Source organism: Tinamus guttatus, unplaced genomic scaffold (assembly GCF_059628265.1).
Source record: "Tinamus guttatus ecotype Peru unplaced genomic scaffold, ASM5962826v1 Tinamus_guttatus_pri_ptg000011l, whole genome shotgun sequence".
Lineage (NCBI taxonomy): Eukaryota > Metazoa > Chordata > Aves > Tinamiformes > Tinamidae > Tinamus > Tinamus guttatus.
Genome location: NW_028288545.1, coordinates 822,011 through 842,453, shown reverse-complemented (window position 1 = coordinate 842,453; position 20,443 = coordinate 822,011). Strand labels below are relative to the sequence as shown.

Here is a 20,443-nt window from a genome sequence, read left to right as displayed (position 1 = left end):
AACTGCAAAACAGTTTAAACAATCATGACAAAGATACACAAACGTATCTCTCTTATTGTAATAAAATCTATGATATAGAACAAACTATTTAATTCAAAATTAAGTGTAATCACAGAAGTAACTATGTAATAAAGGATATTGAAACCATCATAAAAGCTGATTTATAGTAAGAATAACATTCCAGTAAGAAAGCTAGTGAAGGGATGGCTATACCTGCTAACAGGTATATATACTTAGACCTGTATAATCTTAACCATATTTGTGGTTAAGACCCATGCTTATGGGTCTTTGGTTCTCTGTCTAAAGTCTTTGAGAAGTCTAGAGTCTGTCAGGAGTCTTTGTTCCAGTTACAAAAGAGTTGTCAGCATTTCAAACACCAAAAAGCCTATATGATCTGTGAAGTGAACATCTAAGTAACTGTAGCTTTGCACGATTCCGCTCTTAGCACTAGTGGTCCTTTAAATTTTTGATATTCCATGAAGTTGGCTTCTATCTCTACTTTAAGTGACAAATTTCAAGTAAATATTCATTCAAACATTAGAGCAAATTATAAAATTAGCAGGTTCCTACAATACCATTGCAAAAAACAGCAAAACGAAGAAAATCCAAATATCGTTCTCCTTCAACTGGATTCCATCCAATGTCTGGGTAGCCTTTAGAAACCAACAAAGGACAACTTTGCAATCCACATCCAGCCAAGTAGCGAACAACCTAAAAGATAAAATGAAAAAGATATTTATTGTGAAGACAAAGGATGTGCAGTTCAAAGGAAATTATCCTCATATATTGCCCAGTTCTTATTTTTGGCAAATCAGAAGAGTAATCCCCACAGCATTATGCCACCACTGCATGTCACTATCAAGACAGAACAACAAAGGAAGATCTTACCAATAGTTACACAGTTTTGTTGGGGACTGCAGTATTGCCCACGAAGAGTTGCCCTTGAGCCAATTCTTGTTTTTATCTGCATATGTGATATCCACATATCCACAAAACCAATTCAGTTAACAATCACATCCTGATAGCTTTCCCTGGGAAAGGTATCTAAAATTCCCAAATAACCTTCATCAACTTGGGTCTCAATTACTCCATTCTACTGTTTTGGGACCCTAGCCACTGGTATCCTTCCCCTCTTCAGAGACAAAAATGTTTGATAAAGTAGCTACCAACCTTCTCAAGATCAGGTTCCCTTAAAGCTAGTGCAAGCTCATTATTATCCATCACAGATGCTGCTGCAACATCTAAAGGAGTTGATCCTCGCATAGAAGGAGAGGCTGTCAAAACAACATTTAGTTTTTGCAGTAAGTACATAGAAAACAGTAATTTCACAGTAAAAAAATAATACAGCCTTTAATAAAATATTAAATAACTACCTAATGACAAAACAAATGTATCATTTATACCACTTAGCTTATAATAAATCACAGTACTTTCATTTGATATTTAATACTAAGACAGAATCAAAATACACTAACCGTTCAGGCCTGAAAAATCTTTCTTAGGTCTTCCTATTATAACAATGGCAACTAGATATAAACATTTATTCTGAATCAAAAACATTAGATGAAATACAAGTTATATATACCTCTTCTACAAGCTCAGGGCCAGCAATACAAAACTAAAACTTCAAGAAAAATTCAGGGTTAATTTCAGGGCATCTGTATTTGCATTACCATGTGAATGAGCTCTGTATTTCTGCCACAAATGTAGCTGGATACAGAACAGTCCACCAGAGTCCAACACATCCAGAGGACAGAGCAGTGGAGCAATAAGAAATAAGCTATCAGGACTGGCTGCCAACATTGATCTATGAACTCCATTACCACAATCAGGATCTAATTTTGTTCCATAATGATGCAACTAAACACTGACCCTTCCCTAATGTCCAAGCACTACCTTTCTTCCTTTTTTTTTTTTTTTAGCTTAATTAACTGAGCTTACTCAATGTTGCTGTTAAGGCTTTCTTTACAGTTAGCAAACAAACTAAATAATAAATAAATAATACAGCTATACAGTAGAAGAGGATGCTTTTTCCCCAGGTAATAGAGAAAATTCAAGATAAATGTGGTACAAATGGATGGATGCAGGAAAATACTTTTTTTCAGTATAAAAAATAGCAAAATATCTTAAAACTTCCCTTTTGTTTGGAATCTCAGTCACATGAAAATCAGTTATGATCTATGTTATCACTTACCAAGGCCAACACTGCTGTTTTCCAATAAATAGCTAAGATGATCAAACATAGCTTTCTGATTCTGCCTGCTAATGCGGCAAAAATAACATAGAAAACGACAGCAATTTGCCACCATCTTTGGAAAAGTGATTTCCTAAAAAAAGCAAATAAAAAGTCTAAAGGTAAAGCTCTAAAACAAGCATAAAATCTGCAAAAGGTCATGCCGGTTAATATACTAGTATTTCTGTACTGTATTCACTGCACCCCATTAAGTTATCTGTCTAGGTGAAATCAAGAGGACTTTCTCAGCAGGTAAATAACTCCTCATCCCTGTAGAACAACTTGTAAGTTTGAAAAGAAACAGCTGGGATAACACATAAATTCTAGATTCAAACATGAAAAAAGTGCAATATTCAGATTAACAGAGTGATATAGCATCCATTTTTGTTAGCTTCTAAAAAAAAAAAAAAAGCAAAAACCCAAAATCACGTAAGACTCAATGAGCACATGAAGTGCTATTTGCAGTTTCTCTTTTAAGCTTCTGAGATAGTAACATTAATTCCATCTTCCCTAGAATGGAAAAATGGATTCTTGTGGAAACTTAATCTACTATTGTGGTAATGAAAATTAGTAAGAGTTTATGGTCCTAGTATCTTCAGGCACTGCTCAGTGCTTTACAGGATAAAACTTTGAAAAGTTATATTCTAACTGAATTTCTGCCTTCTAATTGCTTTACCTTGGATTCTCCTCCACCAAGCACATTTACCATGACTTCCATGACCGTCTCATGCATGCCTAGAGCTCTCATGAGATTTGGATGTTGGTAAAATACTTTATTATTCATGATGTCTCTACAGGAGAACAAAAGAAGAAATTGGATTAAAATGTTATGACGAATATGTTACTTGTTATATCTTATTTGCAAAGCTGGTTTACTGTGTAATTCTTCACCATCTCTGGTAGATCATTTTTTTCGGTGTTTTTCTCATTGAGTCTCTACCCATCTCCTGCTACAGATATTATATATTTCATGTACCATGAGAAAGGACCTGACATTTCTTGTCCCATATTATAGTTATTGCCCTAGCCCCAATCACCTGTTGACTGTGGTGTGATACTCTTCTATTTTCATTAGATATATCCATTACTGGATATAGGTATTCCATTTCAGAACTAAAAAATATTTCCGGGTGAAAGCACGATCAAAGCTGTTATACTGCTTAAACTTTAAATTCAACTAAGTATATCAGCTCCCCTCTAAGTATTAAAGGAGCAGAAACATTTGCTTCATAAATGTTAACATTATTTCGTAAATTACTGTTCAAAAGGACATGCTTCTCTCTTCTACCTACAGAACAATTTAAATACTTGAAATCAGTCCTGAAGATTATAGTCTCAATATTTTATGATGAGGTGGTGACGTTCAATTAAATTTGTATTTCAAAAGTAGTCACATTTCTAAGAAATGCATTAAGTCTTGAAATAACATGTGACCAAGAAATAAATATAAAAGTAATTAGGTCATGGAAGAAAAAGACTAGTCACTACAGGAAATACTGCTGACAGGTGTTCAGATTTCACTGTATGTCTCATGATAGTCCTTTTTTCCTGAGCTCCAGCTTCTGGGATTAGGAAAATTTCATGAAGGAAAAATTCAGTCTTATAAAAGAAGTAAGGCAGAGAGATGTATTCATCATTCTAAAAGCTATAAATCTACGACTACCAGTCATACAACAGAATCTGAAGTAGATGGCACTGTTTTAGTCTCTTGCTGTCAATAAATCAGGGAGACTAGTCGGTCTTTTTCCTCGTCATTTCTAAATAAGCACTGGAGTCTGGGTTAAACTACAGAAGGTACAAATGGCACACGGAGGCCGTGGTGACAAGATGGTCACAAATATGATTGATAGAAAATATCAGGATAACAGCAGAGGGCAGAGGAGAACACTAGGTAAACAAAGAGTAGCTCTTTTCCTCTTGCACCAGACATTCACACATCACTAATGACTTTAGTAAACTAATGTGTCTTACAAAACTTTAGCTACCAACATATGACAAAGATGACAAAAAAAAAAAAAACAAAAAGAAAGCAAAACATGAAATGAAAATCACGCTGACATTTTTGTCAGACACAGCAGTGCCAGAATCTAGTAATCATTTACTCATTTTCAAACTAAATTGGGTCAAATGAATCACAACAACTTAAATTTGAGATAAAAAAGTGGTACGAAACTCTCAATACTTTGTGTATGGTCATATGCAACTGACTTTCCCCTTTGCAAAGCCATAAGTAGGCTATGTCAAAGCCTTAATTTAAGTACTCTACACATTGTAGCAATCAGGGAACATAAGATCTGCTGGAAAGCAATGAAATAAGTATTTTTCACCCTGGCAACGCAGAACTATTTATACAAGTTTACCACATTTGAAGTTTTCAGCAAGCCCAGAAAGAAAATATATTTTGCACTACAAAAGCTTTTCTTCTCCTTTCATTCCTGACATTCTTTATTAATCCTATCTATCTTTCGTTGTCATTGCCATTGTTGTCATCACTGTTGTTGACTCGGGATTACTAATACATCAGAGTTGACAGTACTCATTAGAATCATAGCACTTAAAATGTGATAACAAACTATGTCCTGTAGCATCATAAAACATTACATATGCGTTTTCAAATCTTAGAAATTTTGGAGATGATATTTGCTACCCTCTGAAAATTATGCAAATAATAATAATGCTACAAAATATCTTACAACTGAAATTACTAAAATATATGAAACTTCTGCATTTAAGCATTCAAACATTATGCATAACTTGGAAGATAACTACACAACAAATAACAGTAAATATCTGTAAATGAAGATTTGCTACACTGCAGTCATTTACCCTAATCCACGAATCATAAGCTTTTCTTCCTCCTTCCCCATTCTGACACTGAGCAAGGAACGGATTTGGCCAAGGGACGCCAGAAGATTGATTGTGTCTTCCACTGACACACTATTTATCGTGTAGGTCTTTGGTAGGGCTCGAACCAAGCCACCAATGCCATCATATTGACGATGTAGCAATACAAACATGGCCCTCACTAACTCCGGGTCTTCTATGACTGACTCCTGGGCCCAGCGTACCATTGTATCTGAAATCAACTGCTGAAGAGTAGCTGTGAAGAAAACACATAAATCACAAAGTTACCATTAATTGCTCATATCAATACCAGTAGTCCCTCGGAACCCATTATGCAACACATACTGGAATTAATTCAGTCCTTAAATTCAGTCCTTTCTTGGTATTTATTTAGCAGACTAACAAATAAAAATATAATCGCAGATGATAAAAATAAACATCTAAAAATGAAAGCCTATATTCAAAACTAAAATACATAAAGCCTGAATTTGGTAACATAAAAAAGGATGAAGACATACAAGATGTTCACAAAGTGGACACATATATTTCTATATAGTGTTTTCAAGAGTTTCCAGAAATTCAGGTCGGAGAGTTTTTCTTATATATTATGAATGGTACTGGGAAAAAAAAATGGTAGCACATATAAATGCTGTGTGAAGAAAATAAGAGTGTCCATAAAAAGATAATGACCAGGAGATGGCCACAGTTTACAGAAAAAAAAATATGAGAATGAAGTAGAAAATGTAGGAAAAATTATTTTAAAAGAGTAATAGTACTGTATTTCAGTGCTATTGTTCAAACGCTGCATTATAGGTTTTTCTACTGTCACACAGAATATTGTTTTAGAATAAGATATATTCTAGAATAGCAATTATCTTTTAGAATAACATATTTTTTAAAAATAACTGCCACAAGCCAGTGCCACCACAATACAAGCAAAAAAATCAGAATTGACAAAGTAAAGAAAAAAAAATACACAATTCTTTGATCCAGTTCATGCAGAACTTGGATGTCACTGACAATGACGCTCATCAACATGAGAAAATGCAGAAGGTGTCAGAAAAATGACAGAGCAACAATCACAAAAAATAAACTCTGGATTCTATGTTGAGTGGCGAGGTTTCCCATAAGTACAGCAATACAAATTAAGGCTTAGTTGTACAGACTTCTTTCTTTCGGTATTCTTCATCCAAGTACTCAGTTGGAGGTGTTTTTAGATGGTTTTATGAGTGCTCCAAATTAAGACCCTGCTATAATTAAATCTGCATTAATCCCATGTAAAGTAAGATACATTCTAGAAAGACCAATATAAGATTTTTTTCAATACAGGAAAAAAAAAACTGTCTACCCTAAACATTCCAGTTAAGCTTAGTTAGAGCTACAAACCTTACAGTGCACAGATATTTCAGTAAAAATCTATCTTGTTTTGGTGATGACATATCTCTGTCTGCCTCTTTTCCATTTGGAATTATGATACACTAAATTGCAATTTAATTTTACTTACAGGATGTCTTAGCATCATCATCGACTGGCTTCTCAGTTTGCTTCTTCTTCAGATATGTGACTTTTTCCATAAGGTATAGGAGACGACCCCTAATGGTTAAATCATTGTTTCCATCCAAGCTTCCATCTTCATCTAGTTCAATTCCTGAAATCAAAATTATTCACTAAATAATAATCAACGTCACAAAAAATAAACCAGTTACTGATGTGCTTGTACCTACAAATATAATCCAATGAAAAATACTGTTCTGCTCTGTTAGAACTGCAAAAACCCTTGATGTGGGATGCACTACGAGCAATCTGGGACAAGTGCAGAATGAGGCAGTCATACAAGGTAAGAAATAAGCCAGTAAGGATTATTCTCTTATTAACTTATTGTATAAATTCTTATTAACTCAGTGTAGAAATTGTGCATTGTTACACAAGATACATAATATACATGTTTCTCTTTCCAAATCTGTGATTTAAATCTTCATTAACGGACTTTCAGGCTTTCACTAAATTTTAATTTCCCCATCACCAAAATGGAGGGACGATTGGTTTCTTAATCTGTATTTCTACTAATAAAAATATAATGGGCCCATGGTTATTCACTGTCTGTGAAGCCAGTGCCACAGTATGGCTGGCAATCTTGTAGCTACATGACCTTGCAGTACTAAAAACAGATGATGCCATTCAAGCTGCCAACAGGAATGGTCCCTGGCCCATGCTAGTCTCTGACCTATGTACATGAGGGTGGTTAGCTTGAACTAAAATTATGTTAGCACTGTGTTAGCCATTTAACAGTATGGATGTTTCCATGTGTGTATGTGCTGGACTCATGTACCTCAATAGTACATAAATACTTTCCTGTGACACTGTATAGTTCAAATTGTACTAGCAAAGAATACAAGAATTTAATTCACTTTTTTCCCCAAAAATGAATGTACTAAAGCTACTATAAATGTAATTTGTAGTGACCATTGAGTAGGAAGTACACCTTCACTGTACAGAGGCTTTTCTATATCTCTTATAGCAAATTATACGCACTTAAAAAATGCATATGTGAGACTTTACAGAATCAGAATTGCTGAGGTTTGTGGATGCCATCTAGTCTAATCCACCTCGTGAAAGCAGAGACACTTAGAGAAGTTGCTCCTCTGCTAAGTCAGGTTTGGAATATTTCTATGTCCTCTCTGGGCAATCAGTGTTAAACTCAGCAACCATCAATAACTCTCTATTTTACACTCAGTCACATTACAAAATGCTATGGATGGCAGCTTATTCAAGCAAAATAACAATAAAGAGACAGAAATGTCTCATGAATGAGAATAGAGAGATGCTGTGGAATTGCTTAAATGAAATGTCTGTTTGCCCGCATTTATGCAGCTCCCTGAGCTTTTATTGTACTTGCCTGATTTGCAAAATGTTAATATAACTTTAACCATTTCTACAACATGTGAATCTTCGAATTGTGATCAAAGAATGGACCCAGGATGTGCCAATGTCCTACTTAATTTCTAATAGCCATGTTTTGAACACATATAGAACACAGAATGGTTCTACTGCAATGAGTCTTCTGACCCATGGAATTAGTTTTCTCCTTGTAGATTATTCGAATTGTGAATTCTTCACAAAGGAGACAAAAGAACAATACTGACAACACTGAACTAGGTAAAGGAAAGAAGAGAACAATGGCAAAAAAAAAAGAGAAATGTAAAAAGCAAAAAAAAAAAAGGAAGTCTCCACATCTTTTAAAACACTTTTTCTAGATTCTTTATTGCATTTTAGTTTTCTGCCAACTGACAGTTCACTTTCAGTTTTCCCTTTATTTTTTTGACTTTTAAAACAAAAACTCACTTTGAAGTATCATTATGCATCTTCAGTACTTTTGGATGGTAGCAGATTAGAGGGGGAGTGGCAAATACACTCAAGGGCAAGGAGCACAGCATAGTATGAGCTGTGTATCTTTATTGGGACTGTATTTATTATTGATAAAAAATAATCTCCAGGTTACTTAGTTGGAGAGTTACTAAAATTATTTAGAAAATTGCTTTTCAAGCTAGTATAAATATTAAAATAAATATATTCAGAAACAGGACGTACCACAGTGTGCCATAAGGTCTTCATGGAAATCCAAGAGTTGATCCCGGATTTCTTCAGGGCAAGGACAATCATTTTTATCATCTTTAAAGTTCAGCAGCATATTAATCTTAAAAAACAAAATGAATACAAAGTCAAAGCTGGCAACAGTGATTTCTATAGGCAAAACTATGAAAACAAATCTACCACACACATAGCACAGAAAAACAATAAATGGTTCACTGTAGGCTGTACCTGTTCCTGAGGGGGGGAGCGAAATTCTTTTGTTTTCCTAGCTGTCAGGGCAGCAGACATGTTCAAGGCCTGCATCACTTCATTGTACCGGAAGCGCTGGTTCTCTTGAAGTCTGGCCACAAAATCATCAGAAAATGCTACAATGGCTTCTATCCGGTGTCGTACCTGGCAATCACACAGGTACTGCAGTAGATGGCACATCTGAGAAAACATCATCAGAAGAGCAAAAGGAGTAGACAAGCTAAGAAAACTTCAGTGTGTGCTGTGTAAGCAAGAATGGATCCATTCGTGGTTACTGTCAGATGAACCGAATCTAATCCTCGGTGCAGTCATTTACTGCATCTGAAATAATCTGTAACATACCCTAGATTAGGACCAATTCACATCTGACATATGCAAGATACATATGTGCCTCAGATCTAAAGGAATAGAAACTTCACTTCTTTTTGTAAGACAATGAATTTGCTCCTTGATTCTAGGGAATTTCTGTGTGCCTGGATCCAGAGAAACGCAGAATTCCTTTTAAATTTAAAAAGTTATTCTACTTAATGAAACAAGAATTATTCTTTCTGCAGTATAAAATCTTACATCGGGAATTTATTAATCTTGTAATTTTCTGTAAGTAAAGTACTTCTCTATTCAAAGAGCATCAGACTGTATTCCTTTAAAGAGAAATTACCAGGTGAAGAAAAATGGATGCACGAACAAAGGTAACAGCCAATAACATAGCAGTATCATTACCTGTAATTTAACAGGTTCAGGAAGTTTCATCTGAAGGAGTCCTTCCTTTGGCACTTGCTCCCCCTTGGTTTCTTCCTCTCCTTCTTCTGCCTTAAGCTCATCAGAACTCAGTTCCTTCTCTGAGAAATCACTTTCATCCTCCTGACTCATAGCTTCTTTGAAAACCCGGGGCTCGATTAATTGCAAGATGTGTTTCAGATCCCCATTATGGAAGATTCCCATAATTAGGAGGGTGTAAAACAGTTTGATAAGTGGGACGAAAAGAAATTCGGTAGAGCCTCCAACAGGATCTCTAACATGGAGGCTGCCCTCCTGAACAGCTTCTGTCAGCATCTCTATTGTTTTGGCCTTTAAGATTTCCAGAGGGAATTCAGGACTGAACTGAAAGCATTCACTGCTAATGCTTACAAAACTTGGGGAGGAGAATTGCATTCTTGGCCTTAAGGAAGTGCTAAGTCCTATACCAGGGAGGCCATGTTTTTTGTTTTCATCAGGAAACAAAGTAATACTCTTGGTTTCATCTGTCATTGGAACAATAAATTCATTATTCATCATTAATCTGGCAGTGGCATAGGTATTGAGATGAATGTCAATAAGTAAGTCATAATATCCTGCACGTAGTAATCCTGGCATATATTTATTCTCAATAGCATACAGGAGCTGAGACTCATCCACATGGCTACACATAGCATGGGCCACCCGGTTGTTCCCTAAAGCACAAACAGCAGAATACAATCGGAGGGTATGATAGTGAAATTTCAGCAATTCTTCTTGTTCTGTCAGCTCTAAAATATCAATTGTCCTGCAGAGGAATGAAAGAAAAAATACATCAGGGTAACACATTAGCAAAGTGAAGCAATTAAAAATTCTAAAAAATTCTAAAGACAATATGATTTCTGTAGATGGAATTTTTCACTTCTCAACTTTCATGCAACAAATCACGTGAATTACAGACCAAGAATGAAGTTTAGGTAGGTATTTGTCCAAGTCACTCCTAAGATAAAAATCCTGTTACCCTCCATAGGGAAAGATCCAAAAGACCTACTTAGAAAGAATACTTACTCATACAAAAACCACAATTCTGAAGAACAAATAATTATCTTTTTAATCTAATATAGGATGACATATTTATGTCATTTATTCATGTTAGATCTGGGGTTGTACAATGATAGTAGACTAACTCATTTGCAGAATTTTCTTTTTCATTCTTAATTTTTAGTGATTTTCTTTTCAGTCCCAGTCATTAGCATTGTATTTAGCATTTCGACAACATGGAAATCTGAAAGCTCTATTTTTCCAATTGTCTCAATTAAATTTAGAAAAATTAAAGTAATAGAATAGTTTGACTAGCCACACATCTTTAAAATCCAAGAAAAAATGATTTTTGCCTATCTTGCAGATTATCTTTAATAACTTACTATCTCAGTTTCTTTTTCATTTTAATTTAAAACTTAAATACACCATTAAAGATTTTAGAGACAAGCTACTGTAGGTTGGAAACAACAAAATAAGAAGATGCACATTTTAAAACATTTTAAAGCAACAAGAATTGTAACACTAGCAAAATCAAAATATTGCTTTTACTTACATATATACTTATATTTACAGATAGAGAGAAAAAGAGAGACAGTGCATCTTTTACAGAAAAATTTATGACATGTCTAGCTTTATAATCCCAACATAGCCCAGTGTACTTGCACATATAAACAATATCAACCTGTTTTCTTCTGGAATATGAAGGGCCATGAACTGCAAAGGATTCATGCACTGTATCATCCAGCCTTGACGTTCACTGATACGAGACACATCAACCTTCAGAAAGTGGTTTGGCACTCTGCTCCAAAGCACATGAGTCAGAAACTGGACATGGAGACGTGGAGGGCATTGAGAGACTGGGTTTTTGTGCTCACTTTTGAACAAGCCAGCAGATAAGGGCATCACATTCTGGAAATTCCAACATAAGAGACAATCAACTTCTTCATCTTTAGAAATAAAGACTATATGATATTTCTCAGAAAAGATAGCAAGTGGATGGTATAGTATAGCAACATTTTCATTAGCTTATAAAAACAGCTGGTAACTGTTGGACAATTAGTGGCACAAGAGCATTTGCCATATTTTTTTTCTAAAATAACCAAATATGAAATAGAAATGTGAATGGAATGCGTACTGGGATCTAATAATGTCCTGGGATGGACAAGAGATCGGAACTTCTCTTACCTCTTCTGATTTCTTAGACATTCACATATCCAAAGCAAGGAAGTCAATTTAAGATCAGTTTTCTTATGTCTACTGTTTAAACCTATCTTTAAACTTTTTTAAAGCCTAACCTACTCTGCATAGACATCAATAGCTCTGGTTAAAAAATAAAAGATTAGCCTTACTGAAACCAGTGGCTGAAAGCAATTTATGTTATCCGCCTAATGAGTAAACATTTGGTTTCATTTCATCATGAAGGAAGATATGCAGAAACTTTCTCAGGACTTTGCAATATTTTCTACCCATTCATATCAGTTATAATCCTTCTCATTCTATGTACTATATTTTGGATACGTAAACTGAGTTCAACGTAAAATGACAGAGTGCAAAAACATCTGGCCTCATAAAATATGCCAAAAAAGAACACGTTTTACAACCAATAACAAAGATCACCTGATATAATGCATTATTCCTCCTATACTTGCACAATAATAAATCACTATTTACCTTTATTCTTCCCAGTTCAAATTGGAAAACATTTGGGCTTGTAGCTTGAGCAAATACAGCAGGAAATAGCTTAGTACTTGGTTCAACCTACATGAAAGAGGCAAAAACATATACCCACTGAAGACAGCAAAATACTGTTAAATATTAGACACCCCCCAATATCTGCATGGAACACCAATAAGTTCAAGTCTGTGAATAAAACTCCAAGAAATACTAACTGGAGGGAAAATTACCATAAAAGCTGTAATTACATATTTTCTTCCAATCTTGCAACAATCATACTAATAAAATTCAGTCTGAGTTTTCTTTTTCTTTTTTTTTTTGGTTTCTTCCACTCTCCACTGAAAGATGTCATCAAAAAATACTGACCTGATAGTATGTGCCCAGTTCCTTGCCATTAGCTGTGAAGGTCAGCAGACCACTGGCAGCATCAACCAAGCAACCAATCTCCAGCCCATTATTATTGCGTCCTTGTCCAGGACTCATGCTCTCTCCTGCACACACCATATAGCAGTTGCTGCGTTTGATACTGAATGTCAAAAGACAAATTTATTTATGGATTGTATGTAAACTTTCTGTAGAAGTCTAAAAATAAATTTGCGTTGCTGCAGCCAATGGGGCATGCATGTGGCTGAAAACAGAGGGTCCTGTCAAAATCCACTGAGATCTAAACCTCATAATTGAAAAAAATAAAAAGTGAATACAACCAAAAAAGCAAATGCTTAAATCATTAATAAAGCATCAAGAGACAAGACTAACATTGCAAGTTAAAATTTATGTTTAGTATTAATCTTAACCTATAGAGTTTTTGATCTGGACCATAAGCAGAAATAGAGACAGAGCTGTTCTTGTACTATTTCTGTCCTGCTCAAAGCCAAAAAGTTCCAAAAACATGACAAGGGAGAGCTCTGTTTTGCACAAATAAAGGACCGTGTTCTGAAATGAATGACTGAGACTACATATAAAAGCTGTAGTCTTTGGCTTTAGAATAGAAAACAAGTTATAAGGGGACCACACCAGTCTGCATATTTTGATATTACAATTTATTTTTCATGAATCTAATTCCATTAAGTGGAGTAAAACTACAGTTTATATAGTTGTTAGTTGCCTTTATAGATATGAAAATATACATCTTTTTAGGAAAATTGTAACCAACCTCTCATGAACCTTCCCCTTTTCATCTCCCAGTGTAACTGTGACAGTGCGCACTCTGTCCAAGTCAAAGGTTGTGTCATACTGATGAAAGTCAGATGTAATCCAGCCTACCCAGACATTAGCAGGTTCTTGACCAGGAAATATTCTCACTGAATAATAGTACTGTCAATAGAAACATCATGTTACAAAGTGTTAATATTTGTTTTCTATTATTTTTCTACTGTATTATTTTGATTCAGATTATTTTTTTCTCTAGAATCTGAAAATCTCTTCAAAACTAGCACAGGCTTGTTCAAGTGCAATTCATAAGCAACATAAGGATAGCAACGCAAATAAATGCTAATGTCTTTTGGAAAAAGGAAAAAATTATGAAAGGGCAGTACTTTTGTCTTCAGATGCTAAAGAGGGAGCGCTTATGGAGCTGATCTCCTCAGTGAAAAGCACTCAAAACCCTTATTACTTTCATCAGGAATTCCTCTTACGAAATGTTGAATAAAATTACAGTACAGATTTAACAGATTCTGCATGTACTTTTCCTCTGTGATACTCAGTGTTTCAGTAAGAGTTTCAAAAACAGACTCAACCAAATTTGTGTGTCTCCATATGCAAATTATTTTAATATACAAATAAACAAAATCTAGGTTAATGTACCGTGGAAGTTTGCATTAAGTAATCATAGTCATCTCTATCATCTGCTAGAACATCCTCAGTAAGTCGTGCTGAGTGACTTGTGCTATAATCAGGCTTCGTTCTCCTCAGCATAAATCTGTAATAAAGCAAATAAAAACAAAATGTATGAGAGACTCTGTAAAACAGTATAAATATGGATGAATTTTGCACTTATATATTAGTCCTGAAGACACAGTATTTAGTACCTTAATTATTTATTACATTATTAATGCATAGCATTAATGTACTTATCATTTACTTGCAGTTCCAAACAGAATCAATCAGAGAAGAGAAAAAGACAGACTTAAATATTTTTTATTAAATATACAATTTAGTCTTTTGGAAGCCAAACCCTTCCTAACTTAAAAAGAATTATTAGACTGGTAAGTGTTTATGAGTTTTTGGGAAAGGAATCTGGAATCTTAAATTATGTTGATGCTTTTATAATTTCATCCACACTTTCATATTTATTCTGCAGTTGAAATATTTAACAAATAAGTTTGATGGAGAATGGAAGAAAAGGAACATAAAGCTGCTGATTGCAATGACCCAGTGTCAGCAATCTCTGCAGTATCATCGAGTAGGTCCTTCGTTCATTTGATTTTGTAAGAAAAGTTAGGGAGAACAAACATACCAACTAGAGAATATTCTTCACTTAATGAAATGAATGACCTAAGCTGATTTTGCTATAGATTATGTAAACATCTTCCCCTTTTTGGGGGAGGTTTTGTGAAAAATTCTCACACCATTTCAGAGACTTTCCAGTTCTGACAAAAAAAAAAAAAAAAAAAAGGATTTCTAAGATTTTAGAGTGAATTTCATCTGAGGATCTCAAAAGCCTTCACTATGAATCTAATAACAAGTCTCTAACAGCTAGATAAATGTTTTCAGGCTTTTGCTTAATTTTGGTCAGTATCTTGCAGATGATGTAAATTAATTACATGAAGGTTAACTGTCCCACATACATCCAAATTTAGAGAAGAAGTAGGGTAAAAGCACTGGAGACCTGACAGGCATTTTTCTTCCACAAAAAACATGCCAAATGTGCTACTAACCTCTGTTTAAGTCGCGACGGTTTTTCTTGAGCACAATCTTTGTGATTGTTTAACTCTGTTTTTGTGACTTCTTTTTCTCTCTCTGTCCGGTCAGGCACTAGATGACCGTGAGCAGTTTTCATTAGAACCTCGAAATCTGAATCAGCATCATAATCCTCCAAGTCATTTTTAGGGCCATAAAGCCCAGTGCCTGGTAACCCTCCTGCAGCTGTCCTGGAGAACACCTCAGCACATTCAATAGGCATACTTAATCGAAAGAACATGACGTCTGTTTTACTGTTCTGTGAACCAAACGATTTCTGCGTGACCTTCAGGCAGGGGCAGCTATCTATCGTGCCATCAATTCTCAGCACCTATCAAAAATCAAGATGTATTAATAAATGTATTTTGAGGCTGATACTTTTCTCCCCATGACATTTTAAAACAAACCAAAACTTGCAACACTACACTCAAATACACTGTAATCATGTACTACCATTTTAAGGGGGAAATAAAAAGGTAATAGAGGCTTTTGTTGTTTTTTGTTAAGAAAGCACTAAAAAGATAAAATCCAATCTTGGGAAGAACAACAAAAGGCAGCAATAAAATATATATGCAAAATGAAAGTTTGATGCACATCAGTAGTAAAAAAAAAAAAAAAATTATTTCATTATTTCTAAAGGACTATGTAGTAGACTTACAGAGTATGGACTCAGTTTCGCCAAGTTGCATGACTAACTGGGACATAGTTGTTGACACAACCAGCTCATAAATATTCATTAAAATCAAAAATAATTACTCATAGAAAATCAGGAAGCGTGTCCACATGGTATTTGTTACACAGAAAGGCATGCTTTTTAAAAATTTTTTATGTCCAAGTCACTCACTGCGCAAGGAGTTCCTAATGATGACATCTTGTGGGATTCAGCTTTTAAAAGCTCATATTTACACACATGACAGATTTTATTTACGAATAAATACAATGAACCAAATAACTATGTTATTTGCAACTCCATGGGAGGTAAAAAGCATGTATCAGGTATAAAATATATCCAGAACAGAGCTAACATACCAAATTAAAAACCTTGTCTAGAAGAGCGGAAGTAGTTTTATAATTAAAGTATAATCCCGGAAAAAAAAAAGTGTCTAGAAAAATTCCAAAAGGGATCACTGACCTCAATATGTTCATGGTTTAATGGCACTGGTAGGAACTGAGGGAGTCTTTTGCTCAGCCAAATGGTGATGTCTCTGTTTGTATTAACAGCGAAGGGCTCATACCCTTCCTGTAAACCACAGATAGTGAAATATTTTAGAGTGCTGACATCTTTTCCAAAGTTCATTCTTCCCACCTGAGATAAGCCCAGGCTGCACACAGGTAGAAACCCTTAAAACAACAAAAACAAAGAACATGTGAGTTGGACATCACGAATAATAGGTTACTTCCCATAATCCAATTAAAATTATTGGGAAAAATATGCCAAAACAGTATGAGTGCAACTAGTCATCTATAACACATCACCTCTTATGTAGCACCAAGAATCTAATCTCATACATCATTTTGAAAATATAGGTGTCTAATAGGCATCTCTTAATTCAGGAGCCCATTCACTTTAGGGAAATGAAAGAAAGAACTTCAAGTATTCTGTCAACAATGACTTGATCAAGCTCTTTGTTAGCATGGCAGTGTGTTATCAATTCTCATCATTTTATCCAAGTCTTACAGTATTCAATGTTCCTTCTAAAAGTCCAGTAGTCATAGCATATTCAAAGAAATTCAAATATCACTTTGAAAGAATTATAGTTCTTGTTTCCAAAAGAGCAAAATCAAGTTAAAAATACACATCAACTTCATGCAGCAGTATAAAAAATAATGATAAAAAACAGAAACTACACTTAATAGCTTGTTAACTTTCATAGAAAAAAATATAGTATTGGAAGTTGCAATATCATGCAATTACAATATCCTATAACTCATTCAGTAGTTATAGCTCAGGAAACTGATGTTTGAAAGAATTTGAGTCTGTATCATATTTGTTTGCATCTGTTCTTTTATTGTTTCACTAGCACAAGGAATCCACCTCTGTCCATTCAGTCAATGTAAAATCTTTGCACTTTTTAAATACTCTTTTTTCCTTAGAATCAGAAGCTCCATATATATATGTATGTATACACACACACACACACATGCATCTATATACACAAGCTAATGATCAGCTTATATATATATATTTTATATACACACACACGCATTTATATACATATATATATATGCATTTATATATATATATATAAAAGAACTTCACTGCTACGATCTTATTCTGTCCAACTAATATGGTTCTAAAGTTTGTAAGAACAATTTACAACAAGATATACTGCCCAATAAAGTTAGAGGTATACCAGTATATTTTGGGCCAACCACTCCCTCACTCTTTACTCAGAAAGAAGAGAGGGGAAAAAAAAGAGAGAGAGAGAGAGAGAGAGGAAAAAAGAGAAAAAAGAGAAAGGTCCACTACATTAGAGGGAAAATATCACACACAGCAGGAAGACAAACAGAGCAACAGCAGCAAGTTAACAGCACAGTATATTACAGTACTTACCATCGCCAACCTCAAAGTCCTTGAACGCAAGCTCTGAACCTGAGTCATCAAGCAGGATTTCACCATTCAGAGTGAACATCATGGTGTGTTCATTCATGTCAACCATGCATCCAACCACATCTCCTGCCAACCAGGAGCGACCAAAATGCTCATTACCCTGATGCCAACGCTGTGCCTGAAAGGGATTTCAAAGAATTTCAGATAATCAAATAGTCAGAATGACAAGGCGTGTGTTCCTCTCGTTTAACCTTGTAATCTACAAAATCATTGCTTACAACCAAACTTTATTGTTTCTTCAAGTATAATTCTAAATATGTTGTACATAAAATAAATAGAACTTCCTGCCATACTGTATCGTGGAAAGAACAGAATTGTTGTGGAAATGATGAGTACCCTGAGCATCTGAGAGATTCCAGAATAACTATCATGATTAATGCTTTATATGGCTGACCTTCAAATCGAAGACTACAGGACTTTGGATGGATACCCTTAGCTGGGGCCATGGAGTAGAATAAATGAACATCAATTTAGCATTATTTTAATAGGCATAAAAGAAAGTAGTGTCAGCAACAAAGAGCAATCTCATACATATATCCCCTGTATTCTTTCATAAAATCCTAAAAACAAATTTCTTCTTCCTGCCTCTTCTGAAAGTTAAAAAACCTGACCTTTTCTCCAACCAACAAGAGAACCTAACCAAACGGAAGAAAACAAACTAGCTTTGTGGATTAAGAACTAAAGGTCCAAAACTAGGATTCAGAAGGCAATCTACTACTCAGTTATTCCAGTAAAGATGTAGAACTCAAAGAGTCAATTCATTTAGTCAGAGATTTTGTAAGAAACTGCCTCTCAGTTCTCTTTTTAAGGCATCTAAGACTGTGAGACTGGGAAAAGATGAAAATTTTCCAAGACTAGAAAAAAAAATGAAATTCTAAAAATACGAATAAGAAACAGCTGAGAAGCTTGACTGAACAGGAATAACCAGGAATCCTATTGATTTCTGTCAAGTATTGTAATAGTAATAAGGGAAATTAATTCCAGTGTCAGATACAAGAACATATGGTAAACAGTTTTATTAAGATATGAGTCATCAGTAGCTTTAATAGCAACTACAGTTTGGATAGCAGTTTCATGTGCCTTCATACTAAAATAATGTATTTTAATGAGTCATTTTTAATCTGTTATAAAAATCAGTGACTAAATGCTTTGTTTTCCTACATATTTTTACTGATGGATTTCAGTCTGTCATTGTTTCACAGAGGGTGAAATTAGACCAAAATTACTGGGCTTATCATACTTAATTTATTCTAAACTATAAATATTTCCATGAAAACACAGGTATACTGATTTTAATTTTTACATTCCTACAAAAATTTGTATCAATGTTTGCATCAATTTATTACTGTTAATAATATTAATCATATTCTTTCCCTAATGGCATTTCTCATACAGAAAACAGCAGATTAAAAAATTAAAGAAATGATTCACAGTTAATCACAGCTCTGCCAGTGTTTTGAATTTGGCTATGACACTGAGTTTTTCAATCATTACAGGCACTATACAAATGTTATGATGATATGAAAAGAAAAGAATTATACAAATGCCAGAAATAGCTAATTATTTTCCAAGTTATATTGATCTACTTCTTAGACATTGCGATTTTCTCTCTTACTGCATTCAGATTCTAAAAGAGACAAACAATTTTATAAAACACAAATGAAAGAACAGCAAGCAATTAAGCCAAGGCAATGGCAGAGAGGATAAGGAGCAAAAGTGTTTGCAGTCACTCATATTATTACAGAGAAATATATACAAACCTTAAAACCATCAAAAACAAAGGCTTCTTCATCTGAGCCAAGTTCCTGATCTGGCAGACAGCCTGGCCTGGTCCAGCCAACTCTCATGTCTCCTGCCGTGACTGCTTCAAACTCGAAGTACCACTTCCCAGTCTTCACTGCGTAAGTCTTTTCTGTGCGGAAGATCCGGAATTTTTCTATTATCCCCATGCACATATCTAGTCTTGTTGCTGTGAGGTATTTAAAAAAAATAAGAAAAATTCTGTATTCAACCACTGACAAAATGAAAGCAATGAAAATTAGAGACAATTATCTCAAACACTTCACTACTAGTGGAGTACTTGAATATTATCGGTCATGAGCCTACTTGGTGCCTTTGTGATGGTCATTCCTAAAATCCTTTTTAATATTTTTTATCCTATCCTCTTAAAAATTCTTGGCTAACCCTTTGACAGGGCTCCCCTCTTATTCCTCTTTGCCTTACCATTACAGTACGCAGAGTTTCAGTCACTGAGCTGCCTTTCATTACTTTGCACATTTTCTTCATATAACATCTTCCGTTGAAATAGCTTCAAGTGCACACTGTGAATTGAGCCCTTGCAATACTCCCTCACTGCTCCTGACTTGTCTCTTTTATGACACAGCCCTACAACCTAGCTGTTTCCGACATTACTTTCCAAGACCCTACTATCAGTTCAAACCATGCAAGGTGACTAGAAATGATCAGATCACATTTTACACAGATGGAAATAATTTTAAAAAGCACAAGAAATGATGCCAAATCAAACTCTCAATCTTTCTTCCCTATTTTTTTCAACTATTATATTCCCTGATATATTATACAATTTT

The 20,443-nt window shown here is 34.7% G+C and overlaps 1 protein-coding gene across 1 annotated transcript in view; it reads right to left on the bottom strand.

Moving 5' to 3' along the window:
* RYR2 (ryanodine receptor 2) overlaps window positions 1-20,443 on the bottom strand; it is a 362,813-nt gene that overhangs the window by 104,459 nt on the left and 237,911 nt on the right. Inside the window, exons 26-43 of the mRNA XM_088522870.1 lie at window positions 19,616-19,824; window positions 17,799-17,973; window positions 16,377-16,585; window positions 15,223-15,575; window positions 14,150-14,264; window positions 13,500-13,660; window positions 12,713-12,872; window positions 12,344-12,430; window positions 11,355-11,581; window positions 9,638-10,439; window positions 8,897-9,097; window positions 8,666-8,771; window positions 6,582-6,725; window positions 5,060-5,333; window positions 2,910-3,024; window positions 2,195-2,327; window positions 1,171-1,274; window positions 576-711 (exon numbers count right to left, since the gene is read on the bottom strand). Of these exons, the coding sequence (XP_088378996.1) occupies window positions 576-711; window positions 1,171-1,274; window positions 2,195-2,327; window positions 2,910-3,024; window positions 5,060-5,333; window positions 6,582-6,725; window positions 8,666-8,771; window positions 8,897-9,097; window positions 9,638-10,439; window positions 11,355-11,581; window positions 12,344-12,430; window positions 12,713-12,872; window positions 13,500-13,660; window positions 14,150-14,264; window positions 15,223-15,575; window positions 16,377-16,585; window positions 17,799-17,973; window positions 19,616-19,824 (3,711 nt within the window). The remainder of the gene's footprint in view (window positions 1-575; window positions 712-1,170; window positions 1,275-2,194; window positions 2,328-2,909; window positions 3,025-5,059; window positions 5,334-6,581; window positions 6,726-8,665; window positions 8,772-8,896; window positions 9,098-9,637; window positions 10,440-11,354; window positions 11,582-12,343; window positions 12,431-12,712; window positions 12,873-13,499; window positions 13,661-14,149; window positions 14,265-15,222; window positions 15,576-16,376; window positions 16,586-17,798; window positions 17,974-19,615; window positions 19,825-20,443) is intronic.